Source organism: Eucyclogobius newberryi, unplaced genomic scaffold (assembly GCF_026437365.1).
Source record: "Eucyclogobius newberryi isolate DKJ021-1_F unplaced genomic scaffold, fEucNew1.0.hap1 SCAF_6, whole genome shotgun sequence".
Classification (NCBI taxonomy): Eukaryota; Metazoa; Chordata; class Actinopteri; order Gobiiformes; family Gobiidae; genus Eucyclogobius; species Eucyclogobius newberryi.
The window spans coordinates 21,896,145-21,923,516 of record NW_027316278.1 but is presented as its reverse complement, the minus strand read 5'-3'; the positions used below and the strand labels follow the sequence as shown (position 1 = coordinate 21,923,516).

The following is a 27,372-nucleotide window of genomic DNA, read 5'->3' as shown; positions in this document are numbered from 1 at the left end:
TTCAGTCATAATTTTCTTCAATGCGTCCGTGGGTCTGGCCATCTTGCTGAAAGGAGCTCTGCGCAAAGAGAACCGCTTTTTGTATATGCTTAGTACTTGTGTAAGTGACATTTGTACTGGGGTATCCTACTACTATGTCGGTGTGTTTGATGTAAGAGACAGCAGCAACACTCCTGCGACCTATTACATCGCACCTACATTTTTAGGTCTGTCTTTTATGGCTGTCATGGCAGCACAGGCTGACAGGTACCACGCTGTTGTGTCTCCTTTCAAATACTTTCAGCGCATGACTCGTACCAGGACAATATTTATTATAGTTGCATATTGGGTTTATGCTTTTCTAATTGTCGCTCTGCATAACCTGACACCGCAGGGCATAATCCGGAATTTGACAGGCATTGGCACGTTTGTGGCTAATATTCTTATGGTGGTCATCATGATTGGTCTGAACATTCGCCTGTTTATGATAGCCAGATTTCAACTCAGCAGGGAGCCACCCTCAGAGGACCGAGACAACAAGCGCTCCTCGGTCAATCTCGTCTTAGTCGTGGTTGCATTTTTCTTGGTAACATGGACGCCATTGTTTATTCATGTTATTGTCTGTAACTTTTCAGCTTTTAGATGTTACATGTTTAAGAATGAGGGCACTGACCCCATTCGCATTCTGCCTCGAGTCAACTCAGCTCTTACCCCTTTGTTGTACATGCGCGGCTGTGCTGCCATCAGAACCACTGTGATCTCCAGGGTGTGGAAATATTGTAGGAGCGTGTGAAAGGGGGGACTGAAATGTCATAACTGTTAGTTGTTGTCATAATATGCAGTCTATTATTCAAGTATGTTAAAAGCCATCGAGCAATGCACTATGGGCCATAAGGCCATAAATGTTGCAGCTTATACTGGGGAATATTATTTAGAACCGTAATGAGTGTTAGTGAACTATTTATTTCTTCTTATTTCTAGTAGTAATGTATACATTAACAAATGGTTCAGGCAGAACAAACTATCCCTAAACCTACACAAATGTAATATTATGATATTTGGAAATGATAAAAAAGTGTACCAGACACTGTTCAGACAGAGGGTGTTAATATTGAGAGATTGTTGTTGACAGAATTAGCTGGAAACCTCATATTAAACATATCCCTTCTAAATTTCCATGACATTTTTAAGTATGGGAAAAAAATCTTACTTTCTGGGCAGTAAATCCCTCCACATTCTGTTTTGTTCCTTTGTTTCCCCCCATTTAAATGAATACTCTATGGGGTAGCACAGAAGTTCATTCAAATCATACTTGCAAAAAGAACTACCGATTTTAGAGTATTACACAAAGTTGGTTTTATTGGGCACACCAATCCACTATTTCTAAAATAAAATAAACATGCATTTCATGACATAACTTATTTCTAACCCCTGCCATGTTTATTCAAAGTCAGGAAAACAAATAAAAGATTGCGAATGGGTAAATTAAGGGTAACATTTTAAAATCACAAGGCATGGGAACCCTTTGAAAAGTTGTACTATAGTGTGGAGTTAAACTATGGAACAAATTAGATGTGGAGCAGAAGCAATGTCAGGATATCAAACACAAGCAAATGCTGTTAACAAGATAGTGGAGGAACAAAAGAACCAAAATGCTTGAGAAATAACCAAGTTCTGTATTATTATGGTATGTTATTGTATAGTTATTTATTACCTAATTGACACGAGGAGAAATAATATAAATAGAGGCAATATATATAGTATGACATAATTGTTTTATATATATCCACCTTTTTGATTATACACTGCCTGTTGATTATACACTGCCCGATTGATTCAGAAATGAGAAACCACTCACTGCATCAGTTGGGTTTAAATACCGTGTTGCAGCTGAAAGATCTCCCATGCAGCAGTTATCCAGTAGGAGGCTCGTACCTACGGTATTAGTTTAGCTGAATCCAAGTGGCAACCGTTTTTTTTTGGACAGGCAGTGTATTAGCAATTTAATATTTCATAATTCATGTAAAATTCCGGACTTTAAACACTGTGGCTGAAGAAGTATGTGACACAGAAACAAGATAATAACTTTGCTTAGAGGAAACATTGAAAATGTTTCAACTTCCTTCTTCCTTTCAAACATACTGAAATGTATTCCTTAATTATTGCCCATGTTGCATTATGATTGATTATGTTTTTAATAACTGTTATATGTTCGAAATAAAAGTAATCAAATGAAATACACAATTATAGGCTACACCTGTATCTCACTCTATTCATTGTTATTTGTCATCATTGTTGCTGCTGTAACACTGTATGGCCTTTAAGCATTGATGTAGTAATGCTAAAAGCCAGCAAGTGTCAGTAGAGAGCCATCCAGCCACACATAAAACCAGAATATGCAATGAACTTGTGGATAATAAGATAAGATAAGATATTCCTTTATTGTCCCACATGGGGAAATTTCATTGGTGCAACGCAGGTAGATACAGAGGTAGATACAGAGGTAGATACAGAAGAACAGATCACTTATAGGAAGTCTGAAAAACACTTTCAGTAGATCTCCTATAAATAAATAAAAACTCCCATAGACAAATAAATAAATACCATTGCATGTGATCCCGACAGTAATTGCACATGAATATGTGTCACGACAGCACATAGATTGCACATGAATTTCACAGTAATTGCACATGAATTGCACATGAATTCCAACAGCAATTGCACATATGACAGAATTGCACATCAGTATTAGGTTAGGTCAGTATTGCGACTAATGGGGATCATGATGGCAATAGAACACTAACACTGCCATGGGACTCCGATAAAAAGCCTTTATTTCTGACATATTTACAGAAATGTTAATTGATTTGCTCTGTCCCTGAATTTAAACCAGGAAACACTTTAAGACAAAAACTGGTTCATCCTAAGGACAAGTTGCCTTCTCAAAAACAGAGCAATGTAGTTTATTCGATCCAATGCAGTGAAGAAAGCTGTAAAGAACGTTACATAGGTGAGACAAAACAGCCTCTACACAAGAGGCTCTATCAGCACAGAAGAAATACTAGTTCAGGACCTCAGAGCGCCGTGCATCTCCATCTTGAAGCCTCTAATCACTTGTTTGAAGACGGTGAGGTGAAGGTTTTAAGCAGGGAGAAAAGATGGTTTGAAAGAGGAGTGAAGGAAGCTATTTTTGTTAAAAAAGAAAAACCTTCTTTAAACAGAAACGGAGGACTAAGATTCAATCTTCCTGTAGTGTACAATGGGATCCTGAACCCCTGGAGAGGTAGAGGACCAGTACCAGGACATTTAAATGTTAATCAGGTACTCAGGGTGGGTGAGCCAGGGTCTCACAAAGACAAAGGGGAGACTAATAGCCCATTAAAGGGTTGAATAGGCTCGGTAGATACCAAGAGGGTAAGTTTCCTCTTCAGGAAGGCTCCTCCCATTGGGCTGGACTTACCCCGAACAGTATAAATATCGGAGTTCTCGACCTAAATTCGTTTATTGACAATGACTCTTGGATGAGAGTTGAAACGTCTATTTTTTTCTAACTGAGTCCAGATGACTACAACTGAAGCTTTTTCTACTATGGAACATGCCTGGACGAATGAGGGATTACACCGACTCTGTCCCTGAAAATAAATAAATAAATGGGCTACACCACGTGCTTGATGATGTAGTCAGATCATGATATTCTATGGAGTTATAAATAAACAAATTAACTGTGACGCATTATAAAATGGTATGGTTGTAGGCCACTTCATATTGAAATCGAGGTATCAAAACTCAGGTGAGCCACCACCATAAATGCAACACAAATTTGTATTCGTGCCACTATGTTGTGCTTGCAAACCAGCATAAAAAATATGCACCTGGACAGTTTAATGATATATTTGAGCTTTAAACCTCAGTTGCAACGAGTTCCAGAATAATAAGGGTCCCGTTGGATCAGAACCGGACCTTCCTAAGCAAATCCAAATTACATTATTTAGGTTTACATAAATCAAATCAAATCAATTTATTTTTGTAAGGCCCAAAATCACAACAACAGTTGCCTCTGAGGGCCACAGGGAGAAATGAATCAACAATGTCTGTGGTGGCGATGGAGTCAGACAATGTCTGTGGTGGCGAGGGACGATGTCCCAGGGTCCTCTGTCCTTAGACTCTCCTTCTCGGCCAGGAAAAACTACAAAAAAAACCTCTTTGGGAAAAAAGCGTAGAAACCTGGAGGAGTTCCAGTGAAGGAGAGATCCGACTCTCACAGACGGACAGACGGACACGAGGGAGACTGGAGCTGGACCCACTCTTCAGGCAGATGAGGGACCGTCGGAGTCGAGCTGGACCCACTCTTCAGGCAGATGAGGGACAGTCGGAGGCGAACTGGACCCACTCCTCAGGCAGATGAGGGACAGTCGGAGGCGAGCTGGACCCACTCTTCAGGCAGATGAGGGACCGTCGGAGGCGAGCTGGACCCACTCTTCAGGCAGATGAGGGACAGTCCACACAGGGCAGGGACCACTTCACCAGGAGAGGGGCATCTGGGTCCACAGGTCCTCAGGAGTGAGAGAAAGAAAAAGAAGGCGGTGAACAGTTTGCAAGTGGAATTAAAAAATAAATATTGTTTGATAGCATAAGTAGTCAGAAGAAGAGGATAGTGCTCAAGCTGTCATACTTCCCCCAGCATAGTTACTCCTAGGGCAGCGTAGCTAAAGCTGTGGGTTTATGTTTCTGTTCCTAACTAGTCTGACCATAAGCCATTTCGAAGAGGAACGTTTTAAGCCTGGACTTAAATGAAGAGACTGTGTCAGTATATTTAACATGGGTCGGGAGCTGATTCCATAACACAGGAGCTTGGTAGCTAAACGCTCTACCTCCTACAGTACTTTTAGAGACTCTTGGCACCACCAGAAGGCCGGCATTCTGAGAGCGAAGAGCTCTGTTTGGATGATATGGTTCTATAGCATCTTTGAGGTAGGATGGGGCCATGTCATTTATGGCTTTGTAGGTCAAGAGTAGAATTTTGAATTTGATTCTAAACTCGAAAGGGAGCCAGTGAAGAGACTTCAGCCCTGGCGTAATGTGCTCTCTTCTTTTTGTTCCTGTTAGTAATCTTGCTGCTGCATTTTGAACCAGTTGAAAGCTTTTTATGGAGCTTTTAGGACACGCTGCGAGCAGGAGTTACAGTAGTCTAATCTAATCGTTACAAATGCATGGATAAGTTTTTCGGCATCACTTTTAGGCAGGATTCTTCTGATTTTGGCTATGTTGCGCAAATGGAAAGAGGCTGTTTTACAAGCTTGATTTATATGAGCTTTAAATGAGAGCTCCTGGTCAAATAAGACTCCAAGGTTTCTTACAGTAGAACTAGAGGCTACACTGACATTGTCCAGTGTGGCTATCTGCTCAGATAGAGAGTCTCGTAGATGCTTAGGGCCAAGCACAATGACCTCGGTTTTTTCAGGGTTAAGAAGCAAGTAGTTTAGTGTCATCCAGGTTTTTATCTCCTTCACACAAGTACAAAGTCTGTCTACTTGATCGCTCTGATCAGGTTTCATTGATAAATACAGCTGAGTGTCGTCTGCATAGCAGTGGAAGTTAATGCCATGCTTTCTGATAATGTTGCCTAATGGCAGCATATAAAGAGTAAACAGAATTGGACCGAGTACCGAACCCTGTGGCACACCGTAAATTACTTTAGAGCTTGGTGAGGAGCTCTGATTTACATTAACAAATTGGAACCTATCAGATAGATAGGATTTAAACCAGCTGAGGGCTGTTCCTCCAACACCTACATCACATTCTAACCTCTGCAGTAGAATGTTGTGGTCAATGGTGTCAAACGCTGCGCTGAGGTCCAACAGAACCAGGATTGAGACCAGTCCATCGTCAGCGGCTAATAACAAATCATTTGTGACTTTAACTAGTGCAGTTTCAGTGCTGTGGTGGGCTCTGAACCCTGACTGGAAAACTTCAAATAAGTTATTGTCCTGCAGGTGGCGACAAAGCTGTTTTACTACAACTTTTTCAAGGATTTTAGAGACGAAGGGAAGATTTGAAATAGGTCTGTAGTTTACCAATAGGTCGGGATCTAGATTAGGCTTTTTCAGAAGAGGTTTAATGACTGCATGTTTGAAGGACTGTGGAACATAGCCACTTTCGAGTGAAGTATTTATTATATTAAGAATAGGGTCTATAATTAGGGGAAGAATGTCTTTGAGGAGTCTGCTTGGAATGGGGTCTAGGACACAAGTTGAGCTTTTAGAGGACATAATGGCTGAAGTTATCTCTGCTTGATCAACAGCTGTGAACCTTTCTAAGTTTACAGGTGGATTTATATGGGACGTTAGATTTACAGCTTGGGCTAGTTCAGGGCTAATAGCGGGGGTAATTTAATCTAATTTATCTCTGATTTCTTTTATTTTATTGTTAAAAAATAGGAGGAAATCATCAGAGCTGAGTGTAGCTGGGATTGAGGGCTCTACTGCACTGTGACAGTTTGTTAGCCTAGCTACAGTGCTGAAAAGGAATTTAGTGTTACTTTTGTTGACTTCTATTAGATTTGAATAATATCTGGTTTGGGCCTTAAGCAGAGCCTGCTTATAGGACAGCAGGCAACTTTTCCATGCTTTTAGGGGGGGTTTACATAGACCAACTACATAAAATATAATACGTTTCCATCAGGTCCCCCTGTTAGTATGCCCACAATTTGCTTGTTAAAACGCTCTGGGTGTCTATGCCAGCGGTCTAAACTGGCCCTTTAACAACCCGAGCTTCACAGTATCAGGACTATATGTTTGAACCCATGTTTTGTGTATAACTTTTTATAATAATAGCATTTGTTCCTTTGTTGAGCTCATGGCAGCAATATGTTGCACTCGCCCGCGCTAAACACTTTGATCGCGCCACATAAAAACATTTATGAAAAATTTCACTTTTCTTCAGTGTTATACCTGTATGTACCTGACATGTTCCGTTGGCAGGACTTCTGCCTTTGTCAGAAGCGATGGTTGATGTTGTGACCTGTCTTTTATCAGATGTGATTCCCAAGTATGCCTGTCCCCACGTTGTGGCTTTTTACAGAAGTGAGCCAAAGTAAAAGCACCTTTGTCTCGACTGATGATACATGTGTCCCGCTTCCTGATTTCAATAGCCACTCGTTTCCATCTTTTGTGTTTGTGGTTCTCTGTTCTTATGTGGTTTTCTCTTTTAATATTGCAGATATTAGATTTTCCTGTGTTGCCTTTTCTTTTTCTGATTTTGTTAATCTAGATCCAGGAAGTATACGATCACATTAGTCCTGTTCTCAGGTCTCTGCACTGCTCCTGTGGCTCAGAGAATAGACTTTGAAGCAGCTTTGCTTGTGTCTCTCCATGGCCTAGCACCAAAGTACATCTCGGACATGTTAGTGCCACATGAACCATCTCGGACTTTGAGGACCTCAGGGACCGGCCTCCTGCTGGTGCCCAGAGTCAGGACTAAACATGGACCGGCCTCCTGCTGGTGCCCAGAGTCAGGACTAAACATGGACCGGCCTCCTGCTGGTGCCAGAGTCAGGACTAAACATGGACCAGCCTCCTGCTGGTGCCAGAGTCAGGACTAAACATGGACCGGCCTCCTGCTGGTGCCAGAGTCAGGACTAAACATGGACCGGCCTCCTGCTGGTGCCAGAGTCAGGACTAAACATGGACCGGCCTCCTGCTGGTGCCAGAGTCAGGACTAAACATGGACCGGCCTCCTGCTGGTGCCCAGAGTCAGGACTAAACATGGACCGGCCTCCTGCTGGTGCCCAGAGTCAGGACTAAACATGGACCGGCCTCCTGCTGGTGCCCAGAGTCAGGACTAAACATGGACCGGCCTCCTGCTGGTGCCAGAGTCAGGACTAAACATGGACCGGCCTCCTGCTGGTGCCAGAGTCAGGACTAAACATGGACCGGCCTCCTGCTGGTGTCAGTGTCAGGACTAAACATGGGGAATCTGCATTTCAGTTTTATGCAGCTCAAATCTGGAACAGTCTTCCTGAAGATGTGAGACAGGCAATGTTCAAATCTAAGATAAAAATTGTTTTGTTTAGCTGTGCATATGATGATTGCACTTTTCTCTTTTATGTCTTAAATGGTTTTGTGATTTCTGTCTTGTCTCTGTGATTTGAATGCATTTTCCCTGTTGTGTGAAGCACTTTGAATTGCCTTGTGCTCCACAAATAAACTTGCCTTGCCTTAATCTCCCTTGTGTTTCTTTTTCACTTTCTATTTGGTGTTAATTTTTTCTTGTTGAATGTTCTTCCCGTCTTCCCAATATATGTTTTGTGGCACGTTTTGCATGGGATCTCATAGATGACGTTTTCTCTGGTTGGAGTCTGTCCTTGAGGTGTACTAGTACTGGTAGTTGCCTCAGTTTGGTGTGATTTTTTTTCTGGCATTTTTGTGTATGTTTTTTTTATATGTGTGTACTGTCTTGTACACCACTGTCTTATCAGAAGAAAAGTGAAATTCACCTATTTAAGACGGAATTAATTTTCAATAATAAACAATATTTTTTTCAGTGAGCTGAAAAGAAACAGAACAATACAAATATGAGTTCCTGGCTCATGCAACAGTTTATAAAGTCCACGCTTCTGGGCCGTTGAAGAGTGACATCGTGAGTGTGCTTGTAGTGTGCTCTTAGTCTATTAGTAACCAACTCAAAAGTACATCGGCCCACCAGGAAAACTCCCGGTGCTCCAGCCCTGAGTTAAAACTACGTGGTCCAGATTTGCTCTTTAGCATTAATGACACTCTCGAATGGTTAAATATTGTGATAGCTCTGCAATAGCTATTGAGTGTTGTGTTTTGGTTCCATGTTTGCCTGTTATCTTTTTTCCATGTTGTGTCACAAGAGAGCGCTGTGGGTGTTTGGGGAATGTTTTGTGCAGCCACTTTCCTCATTTCAGAATGTTCATGGCTTTCAAAACAAATCCATGCTTCAAAAGTTCTAGCGTGAGCTGTGGCTGTGCTCTTTAAACTAGTAGTTGGTTGATAAATCACATTGAAGAGGTCAAGTCGACAGGTTCGGTGGCTGCCCACAAGTCCGAAGGTTCACTAGTCCGAAGGTTCACTAGTCCGAAGGTTCACTAAGGTTAGGGGTTAGGGTTAGGGTTAAGGTTCGAACTTGTGAATCTTTGGACTTGTGGGGTGGAACCGCTGGTTCATTACCTGTGAGTAGTTTGGGGCATTACAATATGTTTGTAAAATACATTACAGTGCCTTGGCTTCTCCCTCCTCTCATAAACATATTTCAGCATGAAGACCACTTGATGTAAGTTTACTGTAAGCCGGCCCCAGGGAGCAAGACGGTGGTCCATTCCAGTCAATGTGCCCAAGGAACTGGGTGAGGTGAATTCTGTCAAAAGAACACATGGAATATTGGTGATTATCGAGTGCTCTTCAAAATGCCAAATGACCAAAGCATTGGAGATTAAGACATTATTCTATGGTCATGATGTACAGTGTTTTGCATTGGATTGTGGTGAAAGAAATTTGTCCGTGAGTAGTGGGGTTACATTTGAAAAAGAGGAGTTTTTAAATGTGTAAAAAATATTGACATGTGCTATCGTATGCAGGAAAGAAATTGTATTTGCCTTTTGTGGAAGTAAGAATTGTGAAAAATTCCATTGCAAAGGAAACAATCGTGTTGGATCAGAGAATGTCCACGGAGAATCCCATTGAGATGTCCCATTGAGGGAAGTAGCTGCAAAAGAAATTAGGTTATGTCATGTTTTTGGGAGCACGTTTTGAGGCCGGTAGGAGTTGCCTTTGTTGTGATTGATTTTCATCCTTGCTCCAAAAATGTGGTGCAGTGTAGGGTTTGGATATTGCATGTTTACAAGTCCTGTACTCAAAAGACCAAGATTCCTTGTGCATAGAAGATGCAAAGAACACAAATTCATGTTCCTTTCAATGGTGATATCCTAATCGGAGTATACATGACCAGATATTTGAGTTAGAGAAGGAGAAACCCAGGGGTCATATTCCAGTTTTGCAAAAGGGTTATTGGTGTTTTCATGGCCCTGCGTAACAGGGATATTGCTAATGTTCTCGTTATGAAAAGGTTTTTGACTACATGTAAACTGCTTTCTGTTGTGGGTGCAACATACATACACAATTGGCAATAACAGGGCTCCCATGGGCTCCAAGAAACCCCTGAAAGTTAGATCCGAATCTCTGCCATGCCTGCGTGGTCCTCGCGTATAATGTTTTTTTTTTTTCCTTGCAGCAACATCATGATGAATATTTGAATGGGACTGGTCAAAGCATGTGGAACAAGCTGAGAAATCAAACTATTGTTAAATCCAGTCAGAGAAAAGGACAGACTTCTTCTCCATCTTCAACTACACAAACTTGCTTAGTTTAAAAACCCCAAAATGGTCTGTAAATCTACTAAAATAGGCCAAAGTATGTCTGTCCGTGTCACCATGTTTGTTTAAGTTGGTCCTTTTGACTTCCTCCCAAACTATAATGCCGTGATTAGGCAACCGTACACAGGCGCCGGACTCAAGTTGTTTGCCAACTTCCTGATTTATTTTTTGCATGTTTGTCACACTTCAATGTTTCAGATCATCAAGTTAATTTAAATACTAGTCAAAGTCAACGCAAGAGGTTTTTATTATTAAGGGAAAACAAAAGCAAAACCTACATGGCCCTGTGTGAAAAGACCATGAATTCTGCTGTCTAACAAAAATCCTGAAGGTGAATGTTCGGCCATCTATTGATGACCTCAAGCTGAAACCAACGTGGATTCTGCAGCTGGACAATAATCCAAAACACCAGCAAGTCCACCTCCCAATGACTGAAGAAAAACTAAATGGAGACATTAAAGTGGTCTAGTCAAAGTCCTGACATGCTACGCAGATGATGTTTTATTATATTTGACTAAACCAAAAATGTCCATACCCAATGTTAATATTTCTTGAAAAAAATTGTCCAATGTCTAGATTAAATGCCCACAATGCCCAGTGGGTTTTCGTGGGTTGGAAGTGACGTCACACACCAGTTGCTACTGCCATCTTGCGGACAGAAGCTGCATCTGCACATGGGATGTAACGACCCCAAAGACAATCAGGAGGGACCAGTAAACTTAAAGAACTTACTCCAGACTGAGCTGTTTGTTTCAAGTTGTTTGCAGCTGGCTAATGCTACTTTACATATTATTGTGTGGATACATGCTAATAAACGTTAGCCTACTTTCAAGCCTAATTTGCAACTGTCCGGGTGTTATATTTTAGGATCAGACGGTCTCACCCGCACTCAAAGTCTTGTAAGCTTTGAGGGCTGTGAACGAGGAAGCTTAGATGTAAATGCGACTGACTCACCACTTTAGATAAAGATCAAAGCACATAACCTCTATCTTTTTGAAGTATCAACCCTTTTTTATTTTCATGCGCTGTTTTTCACGACTAACAGTGGAGATGGGCAACAGCATGTGGTAATGTCTGCAACGCAAGTCACATGAATGAAACATGTACGTTCTTTATTGTTGGTTTAGTCTGACCCCAATAGGGATTGCACAGCGTGTCACCAGTGTCAGTTGATTTGTGGCAAATGTACTTACAGTGGTTGTTATTGCAAGATTTCCACTAGACAGGGAGCCACATTCTGAGGAGAGGAATAATAAGCGTCTCATATTGGTGGCAATGGCATTTTTCTTTATTGCATTGGACCCACTCTTCACACATTCCCTTATCTGTCATTTAGGTTCTACATGTTTAAAAATAAAGGCACTGACCATTTCCGCATTTTGTCTCGAATCAACTCAGCTCTTTGTTGTACATGTGTTGTACATCATGTACAACATGTAACCCCTTTGTTGTACATGATGTACATGATGTAACCCCTTTGTTGTACATGATGTGTGGCTGTGCAGGGATCAGAACCACTGTCATCTCCAGGGTCTGGAGACATTGTGGTAGAAGATACAAGTATTAGCTATGTCTAAGTTTTATGTGATAAGAAATGTATGTGCCATGTTTATAGTATTTTTAATGAGTATTTTATCTTTATAGTTTAATTGATCAGATTGTTCAATATACCATAGATGTTTCCTGAAGAATTTTGACCTCTGCATTTGAGCCATCCTTCAATGCTGCTCGGGCATCTCCTCAGGAGCAGTGATTGCTCGGGGACCCATCTCCAAGTGCTACACTTGGTCAGGACTACGTATTGTGTTTCTGTGAGAGTGCTAGCCACTCTGTATCCTTCCCCGGCTCCGTGCCTTTATACAATCCTGTCTCAGATCTAAAGACAACTCCTTAGACTTCATGGCTGTTAGTGCTCTGACATCACTGTTAACTATGGGACCTCATATAGACATCATATACTAACAACTGAATACCACAAGTGGACTCCAATCAAGCTGTAGAAGCATCTCAAGGATGATCAGTGGAAAAACAATGGTCATTTATGGCCTGTGTGCATTTGTGCACCAACGTGACATTTCAGATTAGTCATCAGATCAGTTAAAAAAAACACAACATAATAAGTTACTTGATGTGGATAAATTATACAAACAAGCTGCATATTTTTATTTTGGCCCAATAAAGCCTCATTTTGTGTTTTTTACTGATTTGATTTGACGAAATAACATTTTCTATGGTTTGCTATGGTATTTAAATGGATGACTGGGATTACACAGAAAGTTGTCTAATTAAGTTTGTCACAAATAAGAGACACTATTAGCCTGGAGGATGTATGCTTTTCATTTAAAGCCTATGTCACGTGCCAGTCAAATTGTGTAAGTTTCAAGATAATGAGCAGATGTGGGTAGTAAGCAGTTACATTTACTTGAGTCACTTAAGAAATTGCACTCTATACTTTTACTTGAGTAATATTTTATTGAAGTAACTGTACTCTAAGTACATGTTCAGTTACTTGTAAATGTACAAGTGACAAAATTATTATTATAGTTGAATATTTGTGTTTTCTTTAACTACTTCTTCAGATTTGATTTAGTCTTCTCACTTTTCTCACAGATTTTGAGAATTGACTATTGTTTAATTTTTCCAATTACATTAACTTCAAATTATAAATCAGATGTTACATCCAGACAGTTCTCACATATACTTGATTACTTCTAGTACAGTAGTACTAGTACAGTAACTTTACTATTACTTTAGTAATAGTCTCCACAGTAAAATGTAGTCAGAGAAATGTAAAATGTAAACTTTGTCATTGTCCCATGCGTGGTACCTCAGGTCAGGACATGGGGTTAGGACATGGGGTCAGGACATGGGGTTAGGACATGGGGTCAGGACATGGAGAGGATGTAGTTTCGAGGGAAACCGCAGAGCGTCAGGAGAGTCCCGTGGCTTTGGCACTGAGCCACTAAAGCAGGAGGACGCCACAACACAACGCCACACATCACAGGAGAAGTTTGAAGAAGCACACCCAAGTTGTGATGATCATTAGCAGGACTAATGGTGCTTTATTTCCTCGTATTTCAACCGCATCATGACAACACACGCGTTTAGTCTCATTAAAGATGACTAAAGTTTAAGCAAGCTATGGCTTTAGTCGTTGACCTGATTGCATTGCATAGAGTTTGTTTTATAGGCCTATTATGCCCTATACCAAAAAATAAATATATTGACATTTGTGAGGCCAAAATTTGACACAAAGTTGACTCGAGCACCCACAAGATGACCCAACACATTTAAACTGTAGATTGTTCTTTAAAAGCACATTCATTTGACAAGTGAAAGCAGCTCATCCGTTCTGATGACTCTAAAAGCATGCTTTGCCCGGATGAAAGTGCTGGTTTCGGTGTGATCCACTGCGTGTCACGCGGCGCTGGTGGAGATGCTCTGAAACCACACCGCTCCCTTTATGTGTGCGGGATCAGTCTTGTGTGTGGCATCTGGCAGGTAAAGTTGCCAGTGGGTCCTGTGCTGGAAAAACCCTCCAGACCCTCCCACAGTGGGATGTTTTGAGCGTCGCACTCGGGGCTGGTTTCTATTCAAATGTGGGTCAGGGGTGAGGAAGCCTAACGTCATAAGCTTGCAACATGGCGTCCCGAAGGCTGTGAGATGAGCAGGAGGATGGTAGCGAGCGCTTGAGGACGATACTACCGATGTAACGAGGTAAGAAATCACATTTGCTTCAGATTGTACACAGAGATAACGTGCCAAGCCGCCGTTTCCTCGCGCATATGTGTCGGTTTGCGTCCTTTCCTCGGCGCAGTGATCGTGGATGTTCGGTACGTGCTAGTGTTTTTTCCTACGGCGTGTGCCACACAAACCGCTCTGCCCCTGGAGCCTCTCGCGGCGGCACCAGACACTCGGTGATTAGCCAGTTCCACTCGGTCATTTACAGAGTGTTTTATCCGTGACTTCCACATGTGCTGTGGGCTGTAGCTACGGTAGTGTCCGCGCAGAGACGTCCTGCAAGACAAACCACCTCCACCTCCTCCACCAGGACCAGGCTGGCAGAGCCATTATGCAGCAGCAGCAGCAGCGGCTCCACCGCGGACACGTCGAAGATGCGCGACGCCTCGCCACATTTTAGCTTTTATTCGAACGGAACATGCTCATTTACGCTTGTATTTACTTAGTTTCGGATGAGGCTCGCGTCAAGTTAAACGCTATAAGCCGCGTAGGGCATGACATTCATTCGACCACAGCAGCCTGCTCCCCGTGTCGATGCTTTCACAATAATCCTACACATTTGTTCAAATCTTAGTTTAGGATTTTACGTGAAATGGGCCCAGTTTGTTGAGCTGTCAAATGGACACACGCAGTCATATAAAGCAACTTGAGATCGTCTCCCACTGACAACACATTTTGCGGCTGTGAGCTCATGCCAGGGCTGTGATCGTGATGGTGGAGACGAACCCAGTCTGTCTTCATATGACATTCACCTGCATTTTAAATCTTAAAAGCCTTGTACTTCATCCAACAGTCGAGCTCAGCAGTTCAGAGGTCCCAGGTGTTGATGCAGCCAGGCTCTTTGCCAACGCGATTCAACAATACAAGCACTAGCAGCAAAGAGGAGAGTCAATCAATAACTTAAGTGTACTTTATCAGTCATTTATGTTATGGGAAGGAAATCTAAACATTGGTTGTCAATCCTGGTAGACTGCGTCTTTTTGATTTGTTTTGTTGCATCTACATATGGCCTAAATGAAATAATTACTTGCCCAGTTCATTGTTTGATAAGGGAAACGTTTCAAAACTGCTCATCTATTTCTTTAAGTCAAGTGTGAGTTTACTAAGCTTCCACTCATGCTTGGTGAGGTTTTTTCAACATTGGCATGTTAGGAATTAGTATATTTATTTACTCTATAGTGTACTGTGTTGTTTTGTTCACCACCAATGGATTACTTTAGCTGTCAATTTTCTGTCCCAATCATTGCACAACATCAATAATAATATTTAACCTATTTTAGGAAGGGATGAGTAAGTCATGACTTCAGAATTACCACATCAAGTCAACTGATCAGTGAAACTTCCTTTGATTGCTGCAAAGAAGGCCCAAGGCCAGTGTGTGTGCCTCATGATTCTCATGATCAGTTGGTTGGTCTTGCTTCACATTGGTTGTCCCTTCCCCCTTCCCCACTCCATACTCAAACCACACTATGTTGTGTACATTGTAGATTATAGTAGCCTATGTGTATGTGTTCTCAGTAAGAAGGCTACTTAGGCCTATATGTTCTGCTGACATGTTGTACGAGGACTTATAGATTGTGCTGGGCTGTGGTATCTGTAGGATCTGTCTGTTGGCCTGTGCGCCCCAGTGCAGCTTGTTTGAAGGCAGTCAGGTTAGCTCACTGGCAAAGTACCTCAGGGCAGGGTTGTTGTTCTTGAAGAAGAAACAGTCTTTGGAATGTAGTGCTGATAGCCAGAAGGTTATGCAGCGTTTAAGAGGAGGGGGTTGGCAGCTGTGTAAAACCTTGGACCATGTATACAGAATCAGAATAAGAAAAGGTTTATTTCCATTGTCAATTAACACAATTCAGACATAAGAACTTGCTCAGGTGATTCGGTGCAACACACAACGATGAACAAAATAAAAAACAATATATAGAATCAAAAAGGGCATGCGTTGAAGGAAAAACAATTTAGATTTACTATGAGATTAAAATAAAATAGTCTTACTATCTACACAGAATTCCTTACCCAACATGCCCTCTGTCCTTAGCCACAGCATTAGGCACCCAGGTCATGTGGGTCTGCTGCTTTTTATGAGCACTTTTATCTCATCAACTGCTCATTCTTTCAACACAGAGGTCACTTATCAGCCTAATCAAAAGGCCCATGCAATGCCAGAGGTCGATTATTTTCCCTCTGAAGATTTACTCATGCAAAAGCCCATTTTTATACCAGAATTTCATTTACATTACTTTGTCCTTTCCTTAGTAACATACATCATGTTTCTTTGCATACTAGATCAGCCCTGTAGCCTTTTGACTAAAGAATAAGAAATCATGAAAACAAATGATAAAACCTATTATATTTAATAACTAGAAATCTAGAACAGACACTATCTTTACACGACAAACGCTGTGTTCCATAAGCCATTCCTGGAGTTAGCACTGATGCATTTTAGCCAACTAAGAAACAACAGGGCTGTTTGGTGACTGACAACCACTCGACTACAGGTGGGTAACACCAGAGCCTTGTTAAAAAAACATTAACACATATAGGAGTTTTGTGCGTGGATTGCTATTGTTAGCGATTAACGCGGAAATGAGCAAACAGGCTAACATCCTAGGAATAAACATTTCTTAATGCAATGTTATTCTGGACATTAACACTGACTAGGAAATTAATGTTTGTTTCAATAAGTGCAACAAATACTACAGTAATAAGTAAACTGGAGAAACTAAAGGTTGAAGTTTGATATTGATAGTTATTACTCATTTGCAGATGGGATTTAACACATGAACAACCACGTGTCTACAAACAACACAGTCCGTTTTTTTATTTGCTGTCTCATTTAAATGAAGGTGATGGGATGTTCTAGTGCCAGGCTGCGTGCACTTCCTGTTTCATGCGACAATTTGAGGACTTTTTCCCATTCACAGTTAATTGCTATGGCATCAATTCTGACTTCTCATCATTCAGAAACCCATGGACAAAGCTCCTTTTAAAAAAAACCCCATAATTTCTGTCTGTGAAGTTATAACTTTATAGAGTAAAATGAAAACGGAAAGTAGTTCCTCCATTGTTGCCCTGACTGTGCAGTTCTAAGCTAGCTTGTTTGCCAATGGCAGATTTGGGACACGTAAATTCGCTCACAACAATTCTTTTACTCAACACACAGACTCAGATACAGCTTTGGTGAGAACAAAAATGTAATCCCTAAAGTCTGTATCGGTGAACTAAATATGAGCAAAATTGTTGTTTAGTCAATTTATCCTTGACTGTGGCAGTTCTTTACACATTTTAGTTGTGTTTTGAGCTCCTACATGCATTTTTCCACTCACTACTGAAATTCAGAATACTGTGATGTCACCTGCATAACCTTTTTCCCAGCCCCACAAGCTTGTTTTATGTTCTGGTATTCAAAATCTTGCTCTGCAGAGCCTTTTTCTTCTCCTGTAGCCCTATTGGCACATCTGTGGTACACTGCAATCAGGCCCCCTCCTGTGTGGAGATGCATGGGCTTCTTTTCATGCCGCTGCACCCTGGGCAGGTCTTGTTTGTCTGCAACATGGCTGAACTGGCCAAGCCCTAATTGGATGTGTTTAGCCCAGATTGTGGGAAGGATACTGTAAATATTGTAAGGATGTTTCTTTTTCAACCTCATAAGAAAAGGTGTTCTCTTCCATTTAACATTGGATCCCAAAGCTACAGCATGAAACAATTATTATAACTCTTAACAATTATTATAAAGTGATAGTCTTGCAATGTTGTTGATCATTTTCCAATAATTTCTGATATTAAACCCTTCATTTGGGTTATTTTTGGTTGAAATACTGTATATGTATGTGTGTCAAAAAAACAAAAACAATATTGAGTTTATTTCTGTAGTATATGAAACAAGTTTTTGCAAGTGGCACCAACATTTTGTCATTCTTCAAATCTGGTAAATAGAGTTTACAGTAACGACAACGCTTGAGTTTCAAAAAAGGTCCTCTTGAGTTGGTTTTGTATTAGCTGTTAAACCATGACCTTTCACAGTAGTAGGGTGTGTTATGTTGTTGCGCCATAGAACTTCAGCTCACCTCTGGCTTCTTGCTTTCGACATTAAGATTAGTGCCATAGCCAGCCTCTCTGTACTCACCTTCACTGTATGAATACTCTCCAACACTTCGCAAAGTTTACAACCACATGGCCTAATCCATAAACTATCTGCCAATTTAAGGCATGCCAAGGCTAGAAGATTAACCTGGTATGTGTGCACTAAACTTCATTTATTCTTTATTTTACATGGCCATTCATCTTTTAGTTTTTGGAGCTGGCCTTTGTTCTCTATGGTGCTGGTAATGTCAGATTAAATGTATTCAGTGCTGTTTATCATTTAGGCGTAAGTCATAATTCTAATTGTATATTTAACCAAAAAAATGGCAGCAACTATTGGTTAATGCTGTTTTAGCATTTTAACATGTATCAGTGTGCCCACTGTAGCTTTAAACTACAGTGGTAGTGCTGAGGGCTAGGTAAGCTGATCCTATGTTTGCTTGAAGAGGGACATCATTGAGTCAGAGTGAAGCCATATTGGCCAAATTTGGTCACAGAATGTTAAGTTTTTATTATGCTGACATAATTATGTGCTCCTCGTCAAAACTCTTTAATAACATGTTAAGTAGCATGGTGAAGTAATATACATATACACTCCCTTTTTAATATTCAGTTTCAGGGTGACACCCATTGAAATCCTATCTGCTGCCATTTGGTTTGAAGACAGTTTTCCTGGGCAGCACCATAGGGCCTACATGTGTCCTACCCTAACTGCATATAGATCAGCCGTAATCCATTAGCAGCTCCCTGGAATCCAGCCGGCACTGCACAGCACCAGAGGGGCCAGGGGGAGAGGGTAGCTGTGTGGGTGAGGGGGGAGGAGGGATGAGAAGAGGAAGGGGTGGGGGAGGGCGAGCTGGCTTCTTTAGAGTGAGCCCAGCCCCCTTTTATGTTGGTCTGCTGGAAAAGCCTCTTGAATCCCACCATAAAGCCTGCAGAGGTGTTTGTATGTTGAGAGAGGGAGACTTGACTGATATATGGCTTCCTGGCTGGCATCACACTAAAGCTCCTAGTCTTCTTTCTACATTACTAGTGTCAGGATGGAGTATTGCCCACCTCATGTGGCTCAATCTAATGGAGTTCATGCCTAGGTAATGTGTTCCAGAATATATTATTGTGTCTTAGATCTGAGCCAGTATATTATCTGTGGGAGGTACATGCATGCCCAGCAAAGAGCTGGTGAAGCTGTGAGTAGGGGATGGTGTAAAAAACGAGGGGGAGGGGAAGATGGCTAGAAGAAGTGTTAAAGCAGAGGAGACAAGCTCAGGCCTGAGCTGAGAGTAATGACTTCTCCTGCTGATTGTATCAGTCTGAGTGACTTCCAAACAGCCGTCTGAAATGCAACCTTCATCAAGTACTGTCGATGTGGTGTTTTGGTCACCACAAGCTCACAATTTTACTGTGTATGTGCAACACACTTAAACAATATATTCTAATGCATCCTTGCTTTGAATAATCGTTAATGGTTGAACATTACATTGAATAAAACTCTTCAGGTATTGGCAGTCTGAACAGAAACGTGAAAGTGCCAGTAATTGGTGTCACTGTGCATTCAATGCCTAAGACTCTTCTGTCCCATTTCAAATGAAGACATTTCCCCAGAGGATCAGGTGCTGCTGTGTTTATCTGTGCCACACCCTCTCCCCCACTCTTTGGCCCTGGCTCATGTGTAGTTTTACCTGCTCAGGTATCACCTAATCCCTCCCCCTGGCCCTACTGTGCCACTGCCCCCTGCCCCGAGACAATGGAACAGGGCTGACATTACCATGACCTAATGGAGAGTAGAGTGAACAGTTTCCAAAGAGAGCACCCCATCAAAACTAGAGTTACTCCATAGAGGGAGAGAATCTGGCAGACAGCCCTTTTTGAGTAGTAGTTACTTAAGCAGTTACTTAGTTCTTTTCATCTCCGCCCCGTGGCTATTGTGCCAAAACACTATTCGTGTGTAAAACCAAACCTGATCTGTCGAGAAGCAATTTGTCTTAAAAGATAAAAGATTGCAGTGCAAGCGGCATCAGAAATCACACAAGGCTATTGTTATACACTGTACTAAATTATTACGATTATATTACGATTTATACTCGTTATACAAACCTAAAATTTCATTTTACATGTACACCATCCTGTGTTGTTTTTTTGAATTTCTCCCTTTGTCCACAAGATGACTGAACATGTTTTTTTTGTCTTTCAGCTACAGGTGGTGCAAGCGACAGAAGCCAGAGAAGGGAAGTGGAAATGGAACTGCCAAATCATGCCAAACAACTATTGCTGCAACTCAACCAGCAGAGAGCCAAGGGCTTCCTGTGTGATGTCATCATCGTGGTGGAAAATGCACTTTTCCGTGCCCACAAAAACATCTTGGCAGCAAGCAGCATATACTTTAAGTCCCTGATCCTACATGATAACCTCATTAACCTGGACACAGAAATGGTTAACCCATCTGTGTTCAGACAAGTCTTGGACTTTATTTACACCGGGAAGCTCCTTTCCTCTTCTGACCTGAGCAATGAGCAAAACTTCAGTGCCCTCTTAACTGCAGCTAGCTACCTCCAGCTCCATGACCTTGCTGCTTTGTGCAGAAAGAGACTGAAACGTAATGGTGGAAAGCCCCTGCCAGGTAAACCCTCCACTCCTGGCCCTCTTAGCCGCTTGCGCTTCAACAACCAGCACCTTTCCTCCTCCACCCCCACAGGGCCTAATAACCACTATCCCCCTACATCCTCTGACACTGACCAGCCACAGCCCGATGAAGGCCTTCGGGACAAGCTCTCGGATGATGAGATGTTTGTCGGCAGCTCTGGGAAAAATGCAGCGAACGGCAGTAGTAATGGAAACCTCAGCAGTGGTGGGAGTGCGGGAGAGCCTGACCTTGGGTTGGATCTGTCTAAAAAGAGCCCCCCATCTGCCGGAACTGCCACTGATGCCCTTAGCCCTCACAGCAACTCCCAGGAATCTCCTCAATCTGCCTCAGTATCCACAACCAACAGTGCCTCACTGGATGACTCTTCAACCACACTCCCAGGAGTGGACAACTGCTTGGACCCTATAGAGGTCTCCTCCAAAGCCTCTGAGGATGGCCTATTGCAGCCTGATGCACCACCCCCTCAGAAGAGATCCAGACAAGGCTCTAGAAAAAATGAATGGCCCAAGAGAGAGGCATCCGGATTGAAATCTGAAGATATTGACAGGCCCTTAGTTAATGGGGTCATAGTTGGTCCTAAAGACGGCCGCTCCTCTGGTGCCGTAGGTGCAGGGAGTGCTAGCAGCTTCACCTCTGAACAGTGTAAAGATGAAGAGGATGGTGGAGAGAATGGCCAGGACCACAGTGAGGACAGTGCTCAGAGTGATGGAGAGAGTACAGGGTGTCGAGGAAATGGAGGGGGCCAGCGCAGCACCAACTATGTTTACCGCCAGGAAGGCTTTGAGCCAGCTTTGGGGGACAACCTGTACGTGTGCATTCCATGTGGCAAGGGCTTTCCCAGTTCTGAGCAGCTCAATGCCCACGTGGAGACACACACTGAGGATGAGCTCTACATCAAAGAGGAGGGAGGGACCTCGGTGAAAGAGGAAGACGAGGAAGAAGCTGAGGATCTCTCTGCCACAGTAGGGCCTTCCAATTTTGGCTCAGAAACGCGTCCATTCAAGTGCACAGTCTGCAGTAAGAGCTACAAAGACCCGGCTACTTTAAGGCAACATGAAAAGAGCCACTGGCTGACCAGGCCCTTTCCATGCAACATCTGTGGCAAAATGTTCACCCAGCGGGGCACCATGACACGCCACATGCGCAGCCACCTCGGCCTCAAGCCCTTTGCATGTGAGGAGTGCGGCATGCGCTTCACTCGGCAGTACCGTCTGACAGAGCACATGCGTGTCCACTCTGGGGAGAAACCCTATGAATGCCAACTGTGTGGGGGAAAGTTCACCCAACAGCGCAACCTCATCAGTCACCTGAGAATGCACACCTCCCCATCTTAGAAACAAATCAAGCCAAAGAACTCTGGGAATAAAATAAGGACATTTGTCTACCTTTTTTCTTTTCTTAAAGCAAAGAAACGCACATGTACACACCATTTTACCCGTTATGACCCATTTGAAATACCTTGGTTAGGTGAACAATGGAGTTAAGAGGGATTGTAGATTGTCTCTCTCTACAAAGTCTTGTAGCCACAACTAAGGGGTGTCATGGCTTTAACTAAAAATGTGAATGTGGGCGTTGGTGTAATGTTAAGGCCCTATTTTTTTTTTTACCCCTTAGTTAACCAGCTACCTTTTTTAAAACTTTTCAACTGTTCCTTAACATTCAAATATACATATGTAAGTCTGTATTTCAGTGCTACATTGACCAAAAAACCATTGCAAACTTATACTGGCAATAATGTATCAAAGTTGTTTTTTAGCCTGACAGCTTTATATCTTTTGATGGTGGTGGTTAAGATAACCCAGAAAGAAGGTGGTAACATTTTATAACATTTGTTTGGTCAAAACGTACAATGCATCTCTACAGCTATCCGTGGAAGGTGGTCATAATTTTATTTTTTTGCTTGTGCACACAGGAGGGAGGTCCTGGTCAGTGGTACTTGTTTTACTTAAACAACTTGTAACGTTTCAGTGAATGTTTAAACTGAAAAGTCTTGGTTATATTTCTTGTAGGGGGGGGAGGGAATTTGGGCTGGGTGGTTGGGTGTTTAGTTTATTGAATTGGTCAGAATAGGGTGCGTTAGTCTGAACTCTGTTCAGTCGGTACATTTAAAATTTGATTTTATTCTTGACTGTATAGCTTTCCTCCATCATAAAAAGAAAAGCCTATTTGGCTTTTAACTTTGCTACCTCTGATACTCTTTTACAAACTCTGTTGTTTAGTTGAAAGTTCCTATGTAATTATTGTATAAAGTGTGTAGATTATGGTAACTTCTCACCTGATGCTTTAACCTGCCCATCTTTCAACACAGGTTTTGGATGCTCCTGTAATCTTACAAATTACAAAACAGATCCTGTTTTCTAGTGTTTGTTTTTACTTAAATTTAGCTTATGGGTCTCTTCTCAGTATGACTCCACCTCAAAGTGTACTGTAGCTTCTGACTGGAGCCAATAGTTAGTTTAGATGTAAAGTGTTCCAAAGATCTTTTGAATGTCAAGGAGAACAAAGCTAACTAACGCATTGCTAGAAGTTCATAACCAAAGTTTTGTTTTGTTTTTTAAAATGTACTTCAGATATATAGCATACTAAATTATTTCACTTTTATTTTGATGTATAAAATATTATATAAGAAACATTCATACTAGCCAATGAATGAGGAAAGAAAGCTTGTGCTGATTGGTGGGCTGGTATAAACTTTACAAAAGACGGTAAAGTTTAAAACATGTCTTGATTTATATCTAGAGTTTTTATCACTTTATATTCCCTGACTTTAGTGACAGGACTTGATGAAATTGTATGTGTTCTGTTCAGACCAAAAAGAAAAAGATAGGAATTATAATCAGAATTTTAAATGTGAAGTTAAAGTTGCTTGTTAGTCTTTGAGCCAGAATTGTGAAAACTTGTACTAAGAAGGGAAAAGTTTAGATGCACTGGACAAATGGACAACTTATGGGCTGCCTGCACTGTCCTTGTTCTGATTACTGCAATATAAAACTAATGACCAACTGAAACCACCAAAGCTTTACGTCACTGTAAGCAAAGATACACAATGATTGGCTTGACTGCTGCCTATGAGTTTTGTAACTGTCCACTGTATCTACACTTTAAACAGTTCCACTGTGCAGCATGAACCTTCACTACAAGTTTTTGATATATAGGCATTCCTCTATTGTATTGGTTTATCCTTTTGGTTTGTATTCCTCTTCTGTCCTCATGTTATGGTCTGTGAATTGTTTGTTCTTAGAGATGCAGCTCCACAACTATTTTAAGGTACCTGTGTCCCCAAGTCCTGGAGTTGTTACTTGCTTCTGCTGAACATTGGTGTCTTGCTGTCGAGCAGTTTAGTGATTGCATGATACATCTATGCTTTTCCCACACACACCCTTTACATCCTAAAGCATATAGCCCATTGTTGCTTGTGACCCTTCTGATTAAAGCGGGGGTCTACAATGCATTGCCTTCAAATTATTGTACTCGTCAGAACTGACTGTACAGCGGAATGTCGTGCAAAAGGTGTATTTGTACAACAATATTCTCTAGCCATCTCTGCAACAATTTTGCAGCTACATTTGTATGCCTGCTTGTTAGATGAGAAACTCCAAACTGTGACCATACTACTACTACTTTTACTGCTAGTACTACTATTCAAATACTTCAGGGATTGTTGTGCATCTGTGAATGCAGACTCTCAGCTACATTTGTAAGACATAGTATTGTATCAGTCTGTATTTTGACAATGGGAAAGGCAAAAGGCTAATTTCATATGTAAAACTTACCGGGGGGTACTTTTTTTCAACTAACAAAAGCCTTGGCAAAGGCGAGGCAGCTCAAACATTTTTGTTAATGATGGTATGTTTTCAATAGTTGCAAAGTTGTACAAAGAACTAAGACAAAAAAGCTCATACCCAAATTCACAAACTCTATTTTTTAAACCAAAGCACATTTGAATGACTATGGAACCGTGTGTGGCTCTAAAAAGAAACATGTATTTATCTCATTGTTTACAAACTTACAGTTTTACAGACCTCAGTGGAGGCTTGGCCAGTCAGAGAAAGGTGTTTCTTGAACGCATAAGAGGTTGCTGCCAAATATTTAAAAAGCGTCACTACAAACATGGACCGAGCTGAATATTCATTAAGAGGCGATGTGGTTTAATGCCAGCTGGCTGTGGGCTGACCCCATGTCCCAGTCCCCGTGCCCTCTGGCCTGTCTTGTGATAGGATGCAGTGGTGGGGGTGGGCAGTGTCTCCTTGATGTATTAATCAAAAGGCATTGTTTGTGAGACCTCTGTGTGTTTACCAAATGCACTTGAGAACTAACTCTGCTGCTTGGGAGTGTCATTTGGTCAAACCAGGAGCTTATGATCTTGTCTCTGATACTGGCGCTTTTTAAACCTGGTGAATGTAGTTTTTTGGTCAGGTCTAAAGACAGGTAACTGCTAGTCTTACTGTGAACGTTATTTGTTTTTATCTACTTGTATAGTTTTTGCAGATACTTGAACCGACTGTGGCTAACGTGGCACAAACCTCTGGCTGGCCCAGCTTCTTTGATACCAAGTTGGTGCGAACACTTAATGACAGTGTTGTTTTTTATCAAATGTCTATTGTCAGTGATGAATGTATTTATTTCTGGTCCTGAACTCACCTCTTCAAAGATTTTACTCTGTGTGTGAGACTGAGGTGGAGGCAGGACCCCTATTTTATTTTTGTTTTGAGGATTTCAAGCTGAGAATCAAAATATGATACAAAACATAGCCATTAACCACATATGTGAAGGTGACATTTTTGTGTGACTTTTAATGTAATGTCTTTCCAACACAATGGTTATGGTCTATGGCATTTTAATATCATCCTTCTCAGTTGTATCTGTCAAAATATGGGTGTTTTGTGCCCATTTGTTTTTGAGTTCTAGCTGAATGTGAAGCAGGGGGTTGAACTTTGACCCCTGTGTGTATCCATGGACACAGGACACTGTGACCTGCCTGTGCAGCATGGAGTCTACTGTATCTTTTCAATGTGCTCTTCCTGGGTGTTGCCATTCTGCTTTTTTTTATATATATATAAATAAATTAATACTACAAACACATGCACAACATCGATACTGTTACACGTCTATCCAAACAGCATATCTTTTTATTCATGTTTAGTTTTAGCCTGTTATTCCATATATGGAACTTACGGAAACATAGCTTTACTAAGTGCACTTTGCATGTTTTTCAAAACCACTGGGAAGAAAGGCCCATATACTCGTACTCCGATCACTTACCATTAACAGTGTACTCTCTTTCTCTTACCTCATCGTTGTTGTGTGTTCATTGTATGATCACATCATTATCCAGTGTTACAAAAGCTTTAAGAAGGAAACAGTCCTTTTGTGTGGGCTTGAGTATTGAAGTATCCTCTGTTACTAGGGTTGTTGTCAGACATCCCAGTGTGTGCTGGTGTGTAGTGGAGGGCCTTTTCTGGCCAGTTACATGGAGTTGAATCCTTCTAACCTCAACGGGCAAGACCAAAGGCAACTCTAAATGGCCTTTGATGCCATTTAACAAGCTTTATAGTCATGAACATTATCTTGCATTCACCCTGACCCCTGCTGGTCCTCTGACCTCTCCATTTTAGTATTTACGATTGTACCTTCAGCCACTAGTTGAAAAACGCCAAATTGCCTCATTTTCTGAAAGATCAGTGTTTACAGCAACGCATTATTTTGCTACATCAGTCCATATATTTTTAGTGATCAGCCGTCCATTCCTCACCGTTGCGCCATAAGCAATTCACCTGCCTTATATCAGAGGAGTTTCAAAGTTTTTTTTTTTTTTTTTCCAGAAACTGCCTCTTAATAATGTATTAGGATCTGTGGGCTAAGAGGATCGCTGGATGGACATGCAGAGTCTTTGCAAATGAATAATTTAAGGCCTAGTAGCCCTCCCCCTTGGCAAACACACATCTAACATGCAAAGGTATACACACCCAGGAACACGTCTGTCACCTATATGCGCACACTGCTCACTAATGCAAATACACATCCCCTTGTCTAGACTTCAAACAGCAGCTTGCTAACGTGCAGCCAGTATTTTCATGTTATGCTTTTATTTTGGCAGCTTGTGGCAGCACCCAGGCTGAGCTCTCTATCTCCACTCCGAGAGCTTGAATTCAGGTCAGAGTTGCCGTCAATGGCGCTCACAAACTCAAAGTGTCATAAAGTGTAATACAGCTGACCTCAGCACTCACAACCTTGCAGTCTTAATGTACAGCAGTGAGGAAAAATAAACTGTTATTTTATGATCTTTTCATTAAAAGCTTGATTGAAAACCACTTCTGTGTTTGACTGTTTTCACTTTTTGTTCTGAAGTTGAGTCGAGCTGTAAGCAATTTACTGGGCATTTTCAGCTTGGCAAATGTTCAGGATACGGCTTAGTGTATTGCATAACACATTTGAATGCTAAAATACAATGACATTATGAGACAAGTGTATTTTCCTACTAACTAATCAACCTGTGTGACCCAGGCCCTGTAAGTGTACACAAAGCAAAGGGTAAATGGCA

The 27,372-nt window shown here is 41.6% G+C and overlaps 1 protein-coding gene across 1 annotated transcript; it reads left to right on the top strand.

Annotated features, from left to right (window-relative positions):
* Positions 1–13,842: 13,842 nt before the first annotated feature.
* Positions 13,843–27,142, top strand: hic2 (hypermethylated in cancer 2). The gene is made up of 2 exons (XM_072434190.1): positions 13,843–14,089; positions 20,382–27,142. Exon 2 carries the CDS (start codon positions 20,426–20,428, stop codon positions 22,163–22,165), a length of 1,740 nt encoding a protein of 579 aa, XP_072290291.1. The 5' UTR covers positions 13,843–14,089; positions 20,382–20,425; the 3' UTR covers positions 22,166–27,142.
* Positions 27,143–27,372: the final 230 nt, after the last annotated feature.